General features: G+C 42.9%; 1 protein-coding gene across 2 annotated transcripts in view; it reads right to left on the bottom strand.

The window, feature by feature from the left end:
* The window catches only part of CLIP4 (CAP-Gly domain containing linker protein family member 4), a 49,641-nt gene that overhangs the window by 14,547 nt on the left and 14,678 nt on the right, over positions 1–20,416 (bottom strand). For both annotated transcript variants that reach the window (XM_069954386.1, XM_069954385.1), the window contains exons 7-13: positions 18,192–18,428; positions 10,951–11,086; positions 10,566–10,706; positions 9,686–9,763; positions 8,762–8,896; positions 2,111–2,234; positions 1,262–1,326 (exon numbers count right to left, since the gene is read on the bottom strand). In XM_069954386.1, coding sequence (XP_069810487.1) covers positions 1,262–1,326; positions 2,111–2,234; positions 8,762–8,896; positions 9,686–9,763; positions 10,566–10,706; positions 10,951–11,086; positions 18,192–18,428 — 916 coding nt within the window. The remainder of the gene's footprint in view (positions 1–1,261; positions 1,327–2,110; positions 2,235–8,761; positions 8,897–9,685; positions 9,764–10,565; positions 10,707–10,950; positions 11,087–18,191; positions 18,429–20,416) is intronic.

The following is a 20,416-nucleotide window of genomic DNA, read 5'->3' on the forward strand; positions in this document are numbered from 1 at the left end:
TTTGAGGTCTTCTCTGGGGCATGATTCAAGGTTCTGAAGTCTTCATAAATTTAGGGGTCAGGTGTTGGGTCTGAATTAAGGGGCATTGTCTTAAGTCTGAGTTTATTTAGGGATTTGGTCTGGCATTTGATTTAAGTCTGATCTGGGGTCTGAATCAACTTTGGGATTGGTCAGAAGCCTAAACTCTATTTAGGGTCTGGTGTGCAAGTTAATTTAGGGGCGGGACTGAGGCCAAAAGTAATTTTGGGGTCTTGTGTGAAGCCTAAGAATCTGGTCTGGGGTCTGATTACTATGAATCGGCGGGCAAGTGTGCCCCACCCCAATTTACACAGATCTGGTAAATGTTCATGGGGCCTTTTAAAGTCTGCTTAACAAAAAGCCATTAAAGCCATTTCCTGATCAGGTCCAGGTCCCAGATCATAAAGCTTAAATAATACATATGTGTGCAGCTTGTGATTTAGGCCTGTATGCTGTTCACATATCACAGAATGAACACTTACCTGTAACAGGAGACTATGCATCATAATTCCCCAGAGCGCTGAATGGCCACAGGGCTACACTACACAGCTGTGTTAGTTCAGTGTAGCGCTCTGTCCATTTGAGATGACACTAAATCATAATGAATTATGATGTATAGTGTCCTGTTACAGATAAGCATTCAGTACATGATATGTGGCTACTTGTGCTGCACACGGATATGGTCGAGTAGTATGTCACTACAATGCCCTAAGTGCACTCATTTTACAAAGAAATGATGCAGTTTTTATGTTTGTATATGTTAAAAAAAAAAACTGATTGTTCCATTGCATTTATCCTGTAAAGCCGCTCAGTAATAAGCTGCATTGTAAAACCACCACAATCTGCTGTAAAGCGTATGTGCAGTTTTGCCACATCCTGTACTACTGACCTATGTTCATACACCCCAAAGCGGGTTTTACATGTAATACGCATAATTGTTTGCTGTATTACCACCACAAGCAGTTTCTGATGTGCTGTAGGTGTTGCTCATAACAGCCTCTTTCAGGCCGGGACTTGCAGTCATAATGCAGATGCAAAAATGTACTTGTATTACCGCTGCAAATATGTTGTACTGGGACCTGCCAGGACCTTGACTCGTAGCGGATCTCACTGCAAAACTCGCAGCAAGATTTCGGCTGCAAGTCTGTACGTGTGAATAGACCCTCAGAGAGAATCATTATGCACTACATCAAGCTCTGTATCAGTAAGCTGGACATGATCAGAAAATTTCCAGCGTACGTACCTGGGAATGAATGGTTCAGTTTACTCGCTGGAATCTCAGATAGTGAATCCAAAGATCCGGAGACCCTGCATGTAAAAAAAAATAATTTATAATACTTCAGTGCCTCATTATTTCTGTGTAAATAACTGGAAACCTCACCACTGACATCCACAGGATGCTAGATCTTAAAGAGGACTGTCTGGGATTGAAAATCTTTTTTTAATTTTTCGTTATGCCTAAGGGTGTGTTCACACGTACAGGATCCGCAGCAGATTTGAAGTTGCAGATTCAAAGCAAATCAATTATGGGCCATCAAATCTGATCAAATCAGATCCTGTACATGTGAACATACCCTAAAAAGGTGTTTACTGTCCATATGCAGTTCTATGTGTTGCCATGGTAACAGACTACAAAATGTGTAGTCTGATCCCGCAGTCACTTGCCACCAATTTACAATTAGTTGTAAGCAATGTTAGAAAGAAGAACAATAGGACAGCAAAATCAGACTACACAGGGTTTGTTCTGTGTTCTGTGACACACAACACATAGTTCAGCACAGGAGCTGCTTTACACACAAAAAATAAATAAATCGCATATTTTTTATAGACTACTTGCAAATTCTTTTTTACATTTTAGATGCATTAGTAATAGGTGCACATAGCCTTTAATACAACTTCTGCCGACAAGCAAATTTTTCAAAAGTCTCCATCAATGATAAATGTCTGACAACCTTCTTGCCAATAAGTATAATGCTAATGATAAATACGCAGCACAGCTTCCATGAACAATGTAAAAATGTAAAAACAAGAAATCAAAAGTGGAAAGCGTTTTCTGTGATCTCTACTATCTACTCCTATGCCCTCCGCTCACCTTTGTACTCTAAATGGAGGGGCAAACACCCCATGTTTAGGGGGGCAGGTAAAATATTGAACTCCAGAGATTGAGCCGTCGTTTTTCCCATGAGGTTTATCCAGTTCTATCCCACACCAGTACCCTGTAGAGAGGGAAGACAACATGTTAGCATTGTCAAACATGGTGAGTGTTAGTACATAGAAGCATCATTCTCATTGTGATTATTCTTTTTAGAGTCAGGCTGTGTATTCGCTGACATTTGGGTAAGTCAGGGGTCAACTCTACTAGTATGTGCTCAGGAGAAGCCGCCAGCGCTCTTGCATCCTAGAAAGATGGCTGCCAGGCACAAGTACAGATGAGGGAAATAAACGGTGCCAACTGTACAGAGACAAACTGCGGCTATTACAGATCACTGCTGACAGAAGGGAGGGATGGAACAGGAGGGACACTACACGTCTGCACACGGGCCATGTAACAAGTGATGCTGGGCCAAGTGAACATGTGGGAGGCAAACATCAAAACTTGGGACCGGGAAACCATATAGCTGGCACTGGAGGATATACACTGTAGCTGGCTCTGTACTGTAATGGGAGCAGGCACACACTGTAGAAGCAGAGATACTGCAGTTGGAACTGTAGGAGAGGAGACATTGTGTGTGTCTGGGACTGTTTGGGAGTGGCATAGATTATGGATCCCTAAAGATTGTTTTGCACGTCATCCGACTGCTCTCTATCCTCACCATATAGATTCCTCTGGCTGCTGCTCATTTCCCTAAGAACAAAGATTAGGCAACTGAAATTCAACATGTCCAATGCTTTTCTCCAGATATCATCCGTCTCGGAAAAGCCGGGACCTTCCGTACAGAGCAGATGGTTAGCCAATCAAGCCAAAAACAGTAACAGTAAGGTTTTTCTACCATTAAGGCTCTGTTCACACTCCAATTTATACGAGGGTCAGCCCCTGATGATAAAAAGTAACATGCTATCTATTCCCAGAGTATCAGCTCTGCTATACTACAAAGATTTACAAGCCTCCTAGGTCAGAGAGTGTTGATACATGTGAAACACAGCTCTGCTACACCTGACACACTCATCTGTAGTTAGCTGTGAGGAGGGTTGCTCGGCCCTGTCCTATACTTGTTAGTCAGAACATCTCACATGACATTTGGAGTTGGCAGAAAAGCTGTGATAAAAATAAAGCACTTTTACCTGATTAAATCAAAAGCTGCAAATGTTAAGTCCTGTAGATCCTGCTCCGCATCGTCTTCACTAACAAGATTACAGCGGCTCATAGCGTGTACAGTGACCTCGGGGGGGATCTTATAATGAAATGCGAGCAAGTACGCATTTCACTTAACTGGTTTTGCTGTCAGCTAGATGGACTTGGAACCAAAAGAACTAAGGGGATAAATAAACACTGGACACAACGGCCAATGCCCCCGTGAACATGCATATATGAGACGCTGCCGAGAGGCATGCTACAATATGACATGCCTCACCAACATGTGTTATCAGATCAGGGATGTCAAACTCAGGCCCTCCAGCTTTTGCACAACTACAATTCCCATCATGCCTGGAAAGCCAAAGCTTTAGCTTTGGCTGTCCAGGCATGATGGGAATTGTAGTTTTAAAACAGCTGGAGGGCCTGAGCTTGACACGTCTGTGTTAGATTAATATTTAACTTCCACGTGTGTGTGCCCCAATGGGGAAATGTTAACAAGATGGCAAGGTTACAGGCAATGTTCAGAATAGACCTGACTGTAGATAGGATACCTTTACTAAACTAGCAGATCCCTGCCTTAATTGGGAACTCTCAGCAGGTTAGACAAAACTAACCTGCTAATAGTTCACTATTGTGCAAGAGACGCCGAGGATGAAGGTAAGCCTGTCATCTTCATCCTCTGCACCGTTCCTGTGCAGTTAGTTGTTTGTCCATAGTATGGTAAGACCGTAAGGAGCACTGCCCTGCCCCCATAGCACTGAACTGACCCTTGCTAATTATAATCAATGGAACGGGACAGCCAGGGGCGGGCTGGATCAACGATATGGGGACAGGGTAGTGCTCCTTCCGGTCTTACCGTGAAGCAAACGACTGTGACTAAGCAAGCGACATACCTTCATCCTCGGCATCTCCTGCACAATGGAGATATCAGCCGGTTAGATTTGTCTAATCTGCTGATAGTTCACCTTTAAGAAGGTTTACTACTTGATTAAAAAAAAATGACAGGACAAATACTTAAATATTGTGACTACTTAGTCTTTCACGTTTTACAGGAACTATTAAACTGGTGGGATGAGCAGAGTAAGCCACTTCTTCCTCTGTACATAACCATGATAGACTAGCCCTCAGGTCTCTCCGCCGGTGACGGCAAACACAGCCATTAGTTCGACCACACATAAAAACAACATTACACCGACAGCCCACAGGATATGCATGTGCAGCGACAGATACCGGTCAAGCGCCACATCATCCCAATCTCCGGCAATGCAGCGTGTCACCCAGGTGAGTGAGAAAATCAATATCTAATTCACTTACTCTGATTCCATTAAATGACTGACACAGGCAGTTTTCTCTGCGATGCTTAAGCTTCCAATAGTAAAAGTGTTTAATCTGAGTCTTCGCTTTTAACCCATTAATGACTGTCTCTCCCATATGTACTATAGGCAACCATAGGCCACTGTACAGGAAATGGTATGTAGAGATTAGGGAGTTTCCTGTCATTCAGTCTGAATAACTTTAGTCTAGATTTAAAGTGCTTGATAGCCCTGAGATATATGACTCTGAGGTCTCCAAGGACTAAATACAGTTTAAAATTTATTCAGACTTAATGAAGTTCAGTGGCTAATTTGTATGAACCTGATTGGGCCCAAATTTCGAAAACAAATTTGCTCAACTTTAATAATATTACATGTGGGCCTATAAATACATGACTGAACTAATGTGACAGATCATTCTTTGTAAGCAGCTCTTTGCTCTGGCTAAGGGTCCTTTGAGATACACAGATTTGTGGGCCGCAAACAAGCGCTGGTCAGCAAGAACGTCGGCTGGTATTCAATGCCTTTACAAGGCGCGACAAATCAGAGTGTCCGGGTTGCATGAACGTTTATTCTATTGTTCATGTAGCCCTTGAAATTGACAGTATGGATATGTATTACATCTGTGTGCTGTCGGTTTCCAAATTACAAGCAGCAGTATATACTTGCCATGCACGCTACTTGTCTTGCCCCACACTACTGGGTCTTTCGGCTGTATGTTAAGGCTTCACCTCCTTCAGCTGTCAATCATTGGGGAAAAGGTGAGAACCTGAAAATACAGCCGGAGGACTGAAGACCTGGAACACAAGCAGCACACAAGGTAACTATATACTGCTGCTTGTGATCTGGAAATTGACAGAAAAGATATATACATACCCCAGACTCCAATATATACATATCTGTGCTGTCAGTTTCCTTTTATCATTATGGGTCTCATATCTTGTTTACGAAGGAAGATGTGTGGGCGACAGTAATAAATTACACAGCTTGTTCTAAAGACCTGATCAGCCGAGGATCGGTTGATCAGTGTCACTTTTACACAGGCAGATAATCAGCTGCAGGAGCATTTCTAGCAACATTCCTGGACGATAAGTCTGGCAAAAACATTTTTATTTAAGTATTTTATTGCCCCCCCCCCAAAAGTTATACAAATCACCAATATACACTTATTATGGGAAATGTACATAAAGTGCTTTTTTTCCCTGCACTTACTACTGCATCAAGGCTTCACTTCCTGGATAACATGGTGATGTCACGACCCAACTCCCAGAGCTGTGCGGGCTGTGGCTGCTGGAGAGGATGATGGCAGAGGGATGCTCAGTGTCCCTCCAGTGCCCTGTGTCCCTCAGTGTCCCCCTGCAATCATCCCCTCCAGCAGCCACAGCCCGCACAGCTCTGGGAGTCGGGTCGTGACATCACCATGTTATCCAGGAAGTGCAGGGAATAAAAAAAACTCTTTATAAGAATTTCCTGTAATAAGTGTATATTGGGGATTTGTATAACTTTTGGGAGGCTATACAATAATAAAAAGTTTCGCCAGACTTCTCCTTTAACAGACCCTATGATGTCCATAGATTTGTGAAAGGGGTTCAGGGCCATAAAACTTTGTACAGATAAGGGAAAAGCTGGCTGCAACCAATGATTTAGAAGCAACCGACAATCTTATGTGCATTGGTGGATGCTGACCTAACAGACAAGGCGAAAAAAGGATCAGGGATGCTGAATTTATAGGACAATCCATTTAAACTGGCTACAGATAAGCAGCAATCACATGTCTCACTGTAACTTATTTCTCACTGAAAATGCAGGCATGCTCAGCTGAGTAGTGTAGGATGGGAGGAGGAGCTCAGTGGACATCTACATTTAGTGAACACATCTTATCTATTATATATGCAAACAAATGTGTACATAATATACTCCAGAACCACTGCATAAGATGGGCATTTGGTAACTAATACATGTGTCAGTCGGATCTTATTTGCATGCAGTTTGGGACTGCCCTAAATTATTGCCCTTTTGTAGGAACATCATGGCGTTCCTAGTGGAGCATTAGCAGATATGTTTGTAAGGATGCATCAATAATGTGAATTATTGTAAACATTACTCTTATTTTTAGTTTTCTTCAGTTTCGTGCCTGGAAGGTCATTATTATGGAGTGGAAAACCCCTGATACTCCGTCCCTTTCTCACTAGATCCAATTAATCAAGAATATGTCCTCCTATATCAAGCTCTCTATGAGAGTAGAAAATGTTCCAAATCATGTCGTCCTTTACCATGGCTCCCACAACAAACATGGTAACAACTGTTCAGAAAAAAGGGGTCCGTGGAGCCTCAGTCGCGAGTTCACGGAAGGAAAACCTGTTGCTAAGGGGTGCCTCCCAGTGGGGAGATCACTAAACCCACTCGGTTGTAAGTATTGGAGCATAAATAGGGAAATGCCAGGGTGGCCCCTTTTACGTCAAAGTCTAACTCAGTTGCGAGTGTTGCGACATGACAAGGATTTACCAAAGCTAGGCATCCAACCACAGACATCTGTTTTGGGGTATTAGCCCCTCGTCAGTGTGGAGCTAGATCCTGGCTACCGGGGGCAATAAAAATTAGACCAACAAAACACAACAATCACTGAGCTCAGGGAGATCAGTGAAAAAAAATCCAATGAACTCCATTGATACATTGCCCCCTATAAATTTAAATATGCAAAAAAAAAAAAAAAAGGGGGGGGGGGGGTCGTCCATGGACACTCAAAACAACTGTGCAGAACTGAGCTAGGCAATATAATGCACATGAATACTGATTGGTTCTGATCTGTAGAAAAGTATTTACACTAATGTAGGGATATTTCTGAAGCTTGTAAAATCTTTTAGGTTCTAAATCTAAATTTCTTTGTCTATAAAATCTGCTTATTACTGGAGCCTATGAAGGTGATGGACATGATGTGACTGATGCCAGGCGGCTTCCTTTGCTCTGCAGTCAGCACATAATCAATCTAGTTTAGAGGTGAACATTCAAGTCATGTCAGACAGACCAGTGGCTAAAGTTACACTGAAGGGTAACTGCAATCTTCCAATCCATATATTGGATTTTCAGTCAGCTTATCCCTAACAATGAGCCTGTCTTAGGGCCCTATTAGATGTCCCACAGCATGTCAACAAGAGATGATCGCTGCGCTCTCTTATTCTTACAGAGCCATCACAAGGTTTGACTAGTCGCGCAGCCCTTTCCTGGCACTCAGCCGCCAGCCACACATCCCTTATTACACAGGAAGATGTGGGGCTGATGGACGACAATTTTTGCAGAATGTCAGAATGGCTTGATCAGCTAACAAACGAATTTGTTTCATGGCTTATCACATGCCCTATTACATTGGACTATTGTGGTTTGCTTAACCAATAATTACCCTGTGTAAGAGAGTCTATAGATTACGCTGATGAAAAAAGTACCAATTATACAAAGAGCAATGTGTAACCAGGTCTTTTGTATTATCCTTACTTTTATAAATTAAGAAGCAGCTAGAAACCACAAATATACAGGATAAATTGCTGATATCCACCAGAGTGAACCATAGCTCCATATTGGGGAAAAGGATTCCGGTGTATGATCTGATCTGAGGTTGCAATTTAAATGGTTTTGTGGGCAAGTTAGCTCTTTACTTTTGCTACATTGCACTCAGCACCCTGTATAGATAAGACTTTCATGCACATTGCACTTTGATTGGTTTTGGAATCCTATTCATGTATTTATGTACTGCTCCCCCAATGTTAGGAATGGTTTATGATTTTGTTTGTATTATGGTATGGTCCCCTGCACCTTGTTTTTAAGTTTCCTTAGTGTTCATGTTGTTTTTATGGGATGATTTTGGGATTTATGAATTAATAAAATTTCAATTTTGGTTATACAGTTGTGGTAATAACTTCTTTTTTGATTAGTTTGAAGGATTTTTTTTGTTGGTTGCCTGAACCATAGCTTGGTTACCACCATAAGCCCTGTAGCTTAGTACTTAATTCAGATGCAACTAAGCAGCTAAATAACTACCAATGTCGTTGGTACATAGGGTAACCAACACCCACAACTGATCTACAGTGGATCTTTCAGTTCTAGTCTCGGTACTGCAGTGCAGTGTAAGCTTGTGACTAACCTGGTGCAAAGTTTGTTTTGCCATAAAACTTTACGGTTCCAAGTCTCTGTCCGACAACAAGAACCCGATCACCAGGCTGGAATTCCGTCTGCTCCGAGGTTGGGGTCCCCATAGATGATACAGGGACCTGATGACCTGCATCAGAATATCAGTCATGAAACAGAAAGAGGAAAGATCAGGCTTACTTGGAGGAGAGGGACAAAAATAATAGTGCAGAAATGAAGCGTTCAAAGTCTGACACCCCACCACTGTGATAGTTATTCTTTCAGATGAGTGCAACGAAGTAGAAAAAAAAAAAAAACTATTTAAAATTGCTTAAATGACCCCAACATACGATTTTATGTGATATCAGCCAGAGCTGTACGTTCAATATTATTTGGCTGAATGGAAAGGCAGATGTAGCCTAAAGTGCTAGATAGGTGGTTTCTGTGCAGGTGCAAGAAGCTCTGGTGCCACAATACAGTCTGGTGATTGGTGACCACCCAGTGACAATCTGGACTCATGAAGTTACCAGTCCTTAATGCGGAGGACCGGGGCCTGACCACAGGCTGAGATGGCTGAGAATGAGTGGGGAGGGGTGGCTTGGTCTCAACGAAGGAGGATGATGAGGAGGAGGAGGTGAAGGAGAATGAAGAAAAGCTACTGGATTCGATGCAGAATGCTGAAAACCCAAAAAGGAGCAAAGCAACGATGAGGACCAAGACCCCTCCAGTCTGAGATGCAGTCCCTCACCTCCACAGTAGCTGCTGGGACTGCTTCTATAGCAGAGTTCCCCCACTCATGGCTCTCAAACTGTTGCAAAACTACAACTTCCATGATGTCCTGAGAAATAAATCATGCAACAGCTGGAGAGTCACAAGTATGGGAAGCTATATAGTGGTATAAATAATTTGTATGGTTCTACGTCCTGCGTGGAGTCATTACCTTTCTTAGAAGATGTAGAATTTAGTGAGTCGTCATGGCTTTGGATAAACGTTGAGTTTTTCTTCAGTGGAGGCCGCCCTGTGAGGAAGTAACAGAAGTTTTATTACAAGCTCATCCCATGTTCTTATTTGGCATATCAGTTTTGACTATTACATTTTACCAAAAAGTGATTTACGAATATGTTTTATTTCTAGTGGAAGTGTAGTGGAAACAGTCAGCAAGCTTGTTAAAAGATGAACATGAGCGATTTAGTTGAGGTCTAATCAATGATTCAGAAGTCATTATTAAAGTGTCTGATGCAAAGATGACACAGAATACAAACCACTATGGTAATCTTTGAGCAGACACTCTGCAAGCAGAGTACTGCAAGTTTTCCACTGACGCTGCAGAATAGTGAGTGCAGCTCTGGGGTATAATACAGGATGTAACTCAGGATCAGTACAGGATAAGTAATGTAATGTATGTACACAGTGACTGTACCAGCAGACTAGTGAGTGCAGTACTGGAGTACATGGGCGGGTTCACACTGCGGAATTCTCGCGGACAATGTCCGCGGAATTCCGTCAGCTGTCCGCCCGCACGAGCACGCCCTTTTCCGCCGGCTCCATAGACACCATTCTATGGGCCGGCGTATTCCGCGATCCGCTAAAAAAAGTGACATGACACTTCTTTCAGCGTATAGCGGAATACGCTGGATCATAGAATGGTGTCTATGGGGCCGGCAGAAAGGCGCCCAGATGTGCGCGAGAATTCCGTAGTGTGAACCCGCCCTAATACAGGATGTAATTCAGGATCAGTACTGTACTGTAATGTAATGTATGCACACAGTGACTCCACTAGCAGAATAGTGAGGGCAGCTCTAGAGTAGAATAGCTCTTACCAGTGTTAATCTTTGATGTAACACGGCTCAGATCGATCTTTGTAGATTTAATAAAACTTGTTGTCCTGTTTGATGAGCTTCTGATAAATGTTTTCATTGGTTCATTCGCTCCTCTTACCTTGGACAATGGCGCGAAGATACCTGATAGGAGGTTTGAATGTTAATGCTGCTTCTTATCGGTGAATATAAAATGAAAAAAAAACAAAAAACGTACAGATCATTAAACACACATATCTAGTGATTGTAAAGAGGAAAGGCGGCCTATACGCAACAAACCATGCAGGAGTGAGGAGTCATTTTTTAGATCTATGACTCCCTTCCTCTACCTACAATCACTGGAGTTGTATATAACATAGTATATAACATAGGATACACACACTCATACCGTGTTTGGGCGAACACTTAAAATACTGAACTCCGCCGACGCTGCCATCATTCTTCCCGTCTGCTTCATCCATCTCTACTCCAGCCCACTGGCCTGTGGCAAACTGAGTGGGTCCACAATATCTTAAAGTGCCAACCTGTAAAGAAGAAAGAAGAGTCAATTGTGTAGGTTTTCACCAGGAAGTAAAAATAACGTTAACCAACTTAACCCAATCCAGGGTAGTTCCCTAAAAACTGGTGTGTGCCAATGTAATAATAGTCACGGATTTCTCCATACCAACCAAGGACTTGTTCTGAGGATATTCACCACTATGTTAAAGGGAACCTGTCACCCCCCCACTAGAGCCCCGGATACTTACCCCCTCTCGCAAAGTCCCACTCCTGGAGCCGGTCCCAGGACGGAGATATCCTTGTCGGAAGCCCGGCGCAAGCGCTGCAGAGATAAGTGCGACGGTAGAGAATGACGGCTCCATTCATTCACTATGGGCATCGGACTGATCTATGCAGTGCGTGCACCGGGCTTCCGACAAGGATACCTCCGGTGGTCAAGGTGTCACAAAACATCCGGTATAGGACATGTATTTGTCATCCGTTTATTCCAAAGATTGCAACGCGTTTCGGCCCGTATGTGCAAACAGGCCTCTCTCAAGCATGAATAAAAGTGAACAAAAAAAACAACATCCAGAAATACTCCATAAAGAGGGGAGGGGGGGAGGAGGGAGATTAGTCGGCAGCAGAGAGCAGAGAACAAAGGATTACACAGTGTGGAACTGTGTGAAAGCCAGTATTCAGAGGTCAGAGAAGTCAGTGCTGACTTCAGAGGAGATAGCCTAGTGATGTATCTAAATTAACTCTTTGTTGTCCTGTTTTGGTGCCTCATCTCCCTCCACCCCTCCCCTTTCCATAGACAACCATGAAGGGGGGAGGGCTTCAAACTGCTTTTCCATGATAAAAATGCATTTTTCGTCTAATAAACCCAATTACAAAGTCTCTTAAAATCACTTGTACTATTTATTTATTTATTTATTTATTTATTTATCACTTGTATTATTTATTTATTTTATTTTTAAACGACAGTGACACTTTAAGCTCAAAATCAGGTGAACGTGCATACTGTGTACTCGTGTTTGTGGCTTCCTTTAGAGTTTATGTTCCTGCACATACAGTGCCTATTGCTTTTTTCTTTTATATATTCGTAAAGTTCAAAAGAAGATATTGATGGTGAATGGTAACGCAGACTGAAAGCCTGTCTAACGATGGATCAGTTCACTGAAAGATCGGATACAGACAGAAGTAGATAGACACAGAAGCTACTATAAGCTGTAGTATGTCACAGTGAAACAGTTTACACTGCTCAGTGCAGCTCTATAATGTCCTCCTTTCTGCAGCTTGCTGTTAGGCCGGGTTTACATATGTCCGGCGGTGCGGCGGCGTTTCCCTCCGGCGCAGGAGAAAAGCGCCGGAGGGAAACGCATCTTTTAACTGATCCCATTGTTTTCAATGGGATCGTTCAAAATGTGCGGCGTGAACTAGTGGCCGCCGCATCGCCGGTGCGTTAGGACGCATCTTGCAGCGTCCTGGCGGACCGCCGCTCCGGTGATGCGGCGCCGCACCAATACAATGGAATAGAGCGCCGGATGCCTCGCCGGGCAGGACGCATCCCGTTCGGCTCTGGCATCCGGCGTTCAGGCAAATAGTACACAAAATAAACATATATCTCCCCCTGTGTGCTCTCCCCCTCCCCTATAGTCCCCCTTGGTCCCCCAGTAGTATATCACCCCCCCCCCCTGTTTCTCCTCCAGTAGTATATAGCCCCCCTGTTGCCCCCCCAGTAATATTTAGCTTCCCTGTGTGCTCTCCCCCAATTAGTATACAGCATTGCTGTGCGCCTCTCCCCCCAATAGTATATAGCCCCCCATGTGCGCTCTCCCCCTCCCATATAGCCCCCCTGTGCGCTCTCCCCCTCCCATATAGCCCCCTGTGCGCTCTCCCCTTGTAGTATATAGCCCCCCTGTGAGCTCCCCCAATTAGTATATAGCCCCCGTGCGCTCCCCCGCAAATCCCATTGAAAATGACAGGAAAACATACTGGGGAAAAAATGTCAACTGATGAGCGCAACTTGTGACAACTGATGACAACTGATGGAAACTGATGGCAACTGATGGTTTTTAATGAAAAGACGGATAGAAAAACTGATGACAACTGATGCATTTTTGGCATCAGTTGTGACATCAGTTGTGGTCAGTTTTTAGGCAAAAAAACGCAACTGATGCCAACTTATATATGTAAACCCAGCCTTAGTGTTTTATCTCTTCCACCACTGGATTCATAGCCTGCACTGTTCTAGAATGTCCTCCATGCTGCTGCTTTGGAGGGGGTGCTATAAAATATAAGAGAGCAGAATCCCCTCTTTTGTGTGTGCGTGTGTATGAGTTAGTGTAAGGACATCATGGCAGCTAGTCTATGCCTGGTAACTGAAAATCGGAGACAGCAGAGGGGAAAGTACAATAATATATATCACAAAAAATGTGCTACACCTCATTTTCACAAGCAGGGCAAGTCACCAGCAACGACAGCTACTCTTTACAGGCTTCTACATACATAATCCAAAATAGTGTAGAAACTACAAATTGTCCAGCAAAAAGCAAGATCTCTATTATACACAAATACCAACACATCCATAAAAGAGCCATATACATGAAGTCTAAGATCTGTACAATTTTTAGAAGTGAGCTTCATCAGATTTACGGTATACTGTATTTGTATTTTTAGATTATTAAAAACCTATGCCAAGACGCATGGCAGCAGCGGGTCAGGTGTATGGCCGACCGTTGCGTCTCCCACCGCAGACGAGTTTAGAGGGTTAAGAAAACAGAATTAAAAACACAATTACAACTAAATACAAAAATAGCTGTAAAAATTGTTGAGTTGGTTTCCTTTCAATGACTCTCATTATATGAAGTAAAGAGCGTTCCCTAGCGGGTAATTACACCCTTTAACCCATTGTCCCAGAAAACAAGGACAGCTGGCACCGGCCACAACGCGCCAGTAGCTGATTGTTTTGTAGAATGAGAATTGTGAGCCATATGGAAAGAGAGGGCCGTGCAGCCATTGCACATACGGAGGGGATAGAGCTGCCAAATGGCTGCATTATTGGGACAGATTATTAAAGCTGAAACAAACACGAGCCGCACGGTCCAAATACACAAGCCCAGATCACGAGCACACAGCAACAGACAGGCAGGGTTAAAGGGGTCATCCAGTCTTGAAACTTAAAGGGGATTTTCCGGCCCTGGACACTCCGGGATCCCCACCAATCATGAGAATGGTGGTTCCTTGCCCTATTATGTGAATAGTTCGTGAACAGACATGGGCAACACCACTTTATTCAACTGTATGGGCTTGAAAAAGCGAGGCAAGCACTGAACAGCATCTTTATTAGGCCTATAGAGTTGTATGGACGAGTCTGTGGCTCCATTCACACAGGGAGGAAACAAATCCCTATCCATTTGATTGCTGGTCAGTCATCTATGATCAGAAACACATCACCCAAGTGTCCTTCACCAGAATACACCTTTATTATTGCAAAATTCTGCAACCTAATTCGATTCCCTCACATCTCTGCTTGACATCATTAAGCGGGAAGACTCTATATAGAGAAGACTCTGTCTATAGACAACGGCTATGTTCCTATAAGACGGACACATTTTTCAAAGGCAGAAATTCAAAGCTGAACCTCAGATTTCTGTGGTGTTCTGGCATGTGAAGCACTTCCATTGTTATCCAAATGGTGAAATCTGCATTATTAAGGAATGTGATGTGAATTATAAATACATCTGTACATGCTGCAGATTCTATAAGATGAGGTACGAAATACCCTTTTATTTGCATTACCATGTGTGAATGGACATAAACTTTTCTCATCTGAGGGTTTGTTACACTGTCTGCAATCTAAACAGTAACTATAAACTGTATACAAGTCAGCCAAACCCACTACTGCCGATGAGTTTAGCTGAAAGAATGAGGTGTATGGGAGCCATGTCAGGTGTGCTTGGTGAAATCACTTTAATAGGCACTGTCATTTTTGCAGATGACACTAAACTGGGTAAAGTAATCACCAAAGAAGAGGATAATATAATATTATAGAGGGATTTGGAGAAGCTGGAGGCTTGGGCAGATAAATGGCAAATGAAGCTTAATGTGGATAAATGTAAGGTTATGCATTTGGCCCATAGAAATAATAAGTACAGTGATCAGTGCCAGGCAGCGGCTGCCAAGGCTAATAAAACAATGGGATGCATCAAAAGAGGCATAGATGGTAAAGATGAGAACATAAATTTGCTTCTTTACAAATCACTGGTCAGACCACATATGGAATACTGTGTACAGTTTGGGGCACCGGTATATAAGAAGGACACAGCTGAACTGGAGTGGGTGCAGAGGAGGGCGACCAAAGTCATTAAGGGAATGGGTGGGTTACAGTACCAGGACAGGTTATCAAGCTTGGGGTTATTCAGTTTAGAAAAAAAAGGCGTCTTAGGGGGCGATCTGATCACAACATACAAATATATTAATGGATGATACAGAGACCTTTGTAGTGATCTTTTTACCCCTAGGTCAGTAACCATGACAATGTCTAGAGGAAAGTAGGTTTCACTGTCAGCACAGACGCAGATTCTTTACTGTAAGAGCAGTCGAATTCTTAAGGGAGGTCTGGATGCTTTTCTTGAAAAATATATTACAAGTTATGGGCTTTAGATTTCCGGTGATACGTTGATCAAGGGACTATTCTGGTTGCCATTGGAGTTGGGAAGGAATTTTCTCCCTGTGATGGGGCAATTGTCATCTGCCTCATAGGGGTTTCTGCCTTCCTCTGGATCTACACAATATGGTTTCTCTGGGTTGAGCCTGATGGAACCTTATTAACTATGTTTCTATATTAAAAAACTAACTTTTGATATGTCAGAGAGATGTTAGTTATGTTTGTGTGTGTGTGTTTAGACCGCGACTGGTGAACGCGTTCACTCATACCCAGACCGATTAAAACTTTTCGATTTTTTTTTTTTTTTTTAATAACAGGCACAATTTAACAATGCATCCATTCACTGACAGCAAACATTTTCTTATAATTCTGCATTGTGCTTTTCCTCTGTTAACCCTCCTGGATAGATAGATAGATAGATAGACAGACAGACAGACAGACAGACAGATAGATAGATAGATAGATAGATTTAAATCAATGGGGTGTTAGGGTCTCACATCCTGATGCCCCAAAGTTGTCACTGTATTCACAGATTTCTAGGGGAACTGTGTGGAAGATAGTTTAGAAATGTTATTTTTTTAAGTACAAGCATTAACTAACACAGACGCCGACAGCTCCTCTTTACAGCATAAAAAAACCAAAGCTGCAAAAACAAGCTCAGCAGGCTGCCAAATATCCATTGTTAGCGCACTAGCAAGCAATCCTAGAAAATACTGAGCAAAGACAAGAGTGCCCCCTGGAGGCTGCCTGTCACAATGCAGGCAGACAATCCTCGCTTACCGGACCAATTAATCTGGCTTCAATCATCACCCACTCTAATTGCATCTACACATTATGTATTCTCGGCTGTGGAGCCACATATCATAAAGCCCAGAAATATCCCGCCGTAATCTGCGCCTCACATTGTGACATGTTAATTGTTCCAAGATTGGGAAAACACATCACTCACAGAGAAGAGAATCGTAAAGTGGAATGGATGCATGGGGAAATCAAAAGAAATACATGGAGCAATAAATACTGCCGCTCTTCCCGCCCTCGTCTGCTACTTCGATGGCGCCAAAGTGGAAATGCAACATCTATAGTAGAATAGTGTAATGCTGTTCTACAGCGCAATACTATAGTGCAATACAAACTAAACGTTCCTCTAGAAACAAATTTAAAGAGCAGAAAAGTGCATACGTTCCAGGTACAAAAATAGAAGTACCCCAGCTAGTCTCCCCTTAAAGGGAACCAATCAGCCCAATCAGGCTGATTTGGTTCCCTGAACTGCTGTATACAGCTCCTGCAGCAACCGCGGCTTGTACCAGCCGCGGCTGCAGCAGTAGCTGTGTACCCGAAAAAAAAGGACTTCCCCGGGCACGTGACAGGCAGCGACAGGGAGGTAGTCATCTAGGCGGCCAGTAGGACCTCTTTAGTTGTCATTTATCCTCTCCAGTTGTCATTTATCCTCTCCGAGCGTGCTGACTAGACACGAGCGGGGAGCCGCCCAGATGACTACCTCCCCACCGCTACTACTGCAGCTGTGGCCGGTACGTGCTGCGGCTGCTGCAGGAGCTGTATACAGCAGTTCAGTGAACCATATCAGCCATATTGGGTTGATTGTTTCCCTTTAATCTCTTACTGGTCCTATTTTAGCTCTAATTACTATCCAAACCTGTGGCTCTCCTGCTGTTCCATCTAATTCCACCTTGAATGCTTTAGAAGCTCAGACATATCTGCCTAATGTGCTGCATCCGGCTGTAAAGGTGTCCATACACTTTGTAAAGTCGTCTTAGCCCCCCACCAGTGGTAGGTTTAGCCGTCAGTATAAGGTGTACGGGGACCTCCTGACTCTGCACTGGCAGGCTGAGATTAAGGATATTATTATTAACTAATCTGACAGGGTGTGGAGAGAAGCAAAAGCATAGTGGGTGATTAAGTGCCCAAGGTGACTATCCAAAACTCAGTAAGTGTCACTGGGCATCATATGGTCGTCTAAGCAACTGTGTTGTTGAGTGTGAACCTGCTTTGATTTATGTCCACCTGACATTAAGGAAAGATTAGCATTAGGGAAGCACTTTAACAGCAAGGATAGGAGACATGCAGTCATAACAGCTAGATGAAATATATTGTTTAACAATCCTACAAAAGATTGCATAAATTGTCCAGGTCTATCACATTAAAGGCTCTCCAAAAATCATTGACAAATTATTAATGAAGGTATTTAAATGAGTAATAAAGGCTTAGAAAACCATGTCTGCTTTCGTTCAGAAACAACTGCAGTCTTGTTTGCAGTTTGGGTGGAGTTTTTCATCTCCATTCCACCAAAGTGAATAACGGTCTAACTGCAAAACACCCAAACTGGAGACAAAAGTCATGAAGTTCCTGGAACAAAATGGCCATGTTTTTTCTAATCCTGGATAACCCCTTTAAGACTGAGCACAAAACTCTATTGAAGCAACACATCTGTAGTCAGCAGACGCCACCAGTGATTGCTATACCTTCTGTCCGGCTATTAGTACTCTGTCTCCCAACTTCAAACCAGATGACTGGAGTGACACGTTCTCTGGCACATTGTCGTAATTGGGTAGGGAGATCTGCGAAAGATCACACAACAAAGGTAAGGCATCTAGCAGGATCTGTTTGATCTCCTTCGCTACGGCAGCCGCATCAGCCATCTCCAGGGGCATATCAACCGGGTCAGGAACCACATCCGCTGGGACCCGGCCTTTGTCATCCTGCAGAGAAAAACACAGAACACAGACTGGTTTTAAGGGATGAAGGAATTTTGACACTTTGTAATACAACACAAGTGCAAGTTTTTAAGTGTAACGCTGCAGCCTTTAAGTGTAAGTGACAGAAGCAGCTGCTGTCATTTAATGATCGGGACCCCTGCAGCGTGTCCGGCCTGACTGCCGGAGGTATATAGCCTACCTCAGTGCAGTCTGATCTTCTGTCTTTTGATAGAGTCTGCCACAGGCAGGCTCTCTCAGAAGATCACCAATAACACTGATCCCTGCTATGCTATGGCATAGCAGTGATCAGTGTTACTGAACTAATGTACCTATGTAATAGTCCCCTAGGGGGACTAACAAAGTGTAAAAAAATAAATAAAAAATAAAAAATTTCCCAAAGCCCTTCCCCCAATAAAAGTCTAAGTCACCCCCTTCCCATTTTACAAATAAGACACATAAAAATAACCTATTAAAATAAAATTATTATTTCCACACAGTGAACTGTGTGAACAAAAAGCGGTAAAAAACGTCAGGATTGATGATTTTTTAAATTACATTTAATATATATATATAAAATTATAAAACAGTGATCAATATGTCCGATCTAAACAGATGTGATACTAATAAAAACTAGACATCGTGGCACAAAAAAATAAATAAAAAAATAATGACTCGCCATACAGCCCCATAGGTGATAAAATAAAAGCGCCATAAGAGTCACAATAGGGGCATTGTAATCATACCTATTTGTTACTTTAAGTTTTACTGTTAATAAAAATAGTAAAACATTAGAAAAGCTATATAAACTGCATATCTGCGGGATGATTGACAGGCAGAGAGATGAACTCTCTGCCTGTTAATCATTCCCATGGAGCGCGCCGATAGGCAGAGCGCGGTGACTAGACACAGGCGGGGAGCCGCCGAGATGACTAATACCCTGTCCGTGTCTGTCACGAGCCAGGGGAATAAAAGTCACTTTTCCCCCGGTATAAAACTCCTGCTGCAGCTGGTATGTGCCGCAGTTGCTGCAGCTTTATACAATGGGAAGTGACTTTTCTGATTGGGCTGATTGGTTCCCTTTAAGGGGTTAAAGACCCTCTTTTTTGTGATCTACTATATAGGGAGTATTTTTCAATGCATTTACTTTTCTGGTAGAAAAACACAACAGAAGATACACGAGTGTGAGGTATAAAATCTTTGATGTGTTATAGGGTGGACTGCAATCTCTTGTGGTATCTCTCTGGTCTATAGCTGTCTATGGATGAAATTAATATACGCAACAACATATCAAATATCGTCAGGTGAACATAAGCCAACATGTAGTAAAGTAAGTAGCCCAAACAATGAACTGTGGCGGGTTTTAGTTTTGGTGCATATTACCGATACCAAGGAATAAGCCAGGGATGGGGAAGCTTCGGCCCTCCAGCTGTTGCAAAACTACAATTCCCATCATGATGGGAATTGTAGTTTTGCAACAGTTGGAGGGCCGAAGCTTCCCTATCCCTGGAATAAGCGATACATCAGTGTGATGGAAATCCAGGGCAAGCATTAGCTCCACTGAATGGACAAAATGGAGTGTATGCAGCAGAAACCTATGGCTACCCTTGGCATTATTTCTTTCCCCAAAAGTAGAAATTCTGAGGTAAGTGCTTTATACAAATATCGAAATATATATTTTCCATAACAATTACCAACTACTAGAGATGAGTGGACCTGGAGAGTAGCAGTTCACCCTCTCTAACAGGGACAGTCTTTGCAACTATCTTGCTTAGGACTTCAGTACACATTTATTCTTTGTAGTGGATACATTTTAGGATGATACCCTATACATTCCCTTACTCTGTGCTGTTGTATCTGTTCACTTCATACTTATATATGGTGCATTCTACAATGTGAAAAGGATGTGCCAAATATCTATTCCATTACCACATTAGATGGTTCTTATAACCCATTGTCCCCATTCATCGTTGGCAAAGTTGCAGTTGGGACAG

This window comes from Dendropsophus ebraccatus, chromosome 15 (assembly GCF_027789765.1).
Source record: "Dendropsophus ebraccatus isolate aDenEbr1 chromosome 15, aDenEbr1.pat, whole genome shotgun sequence".
NCBI classification, from domain to species: domain Eukaryota; kingdom Metazoa; phylum Chordata; class Amphibia; order Anura; family Hylidae; genus Dendropsophus; species Dendropsophus ebraccatus.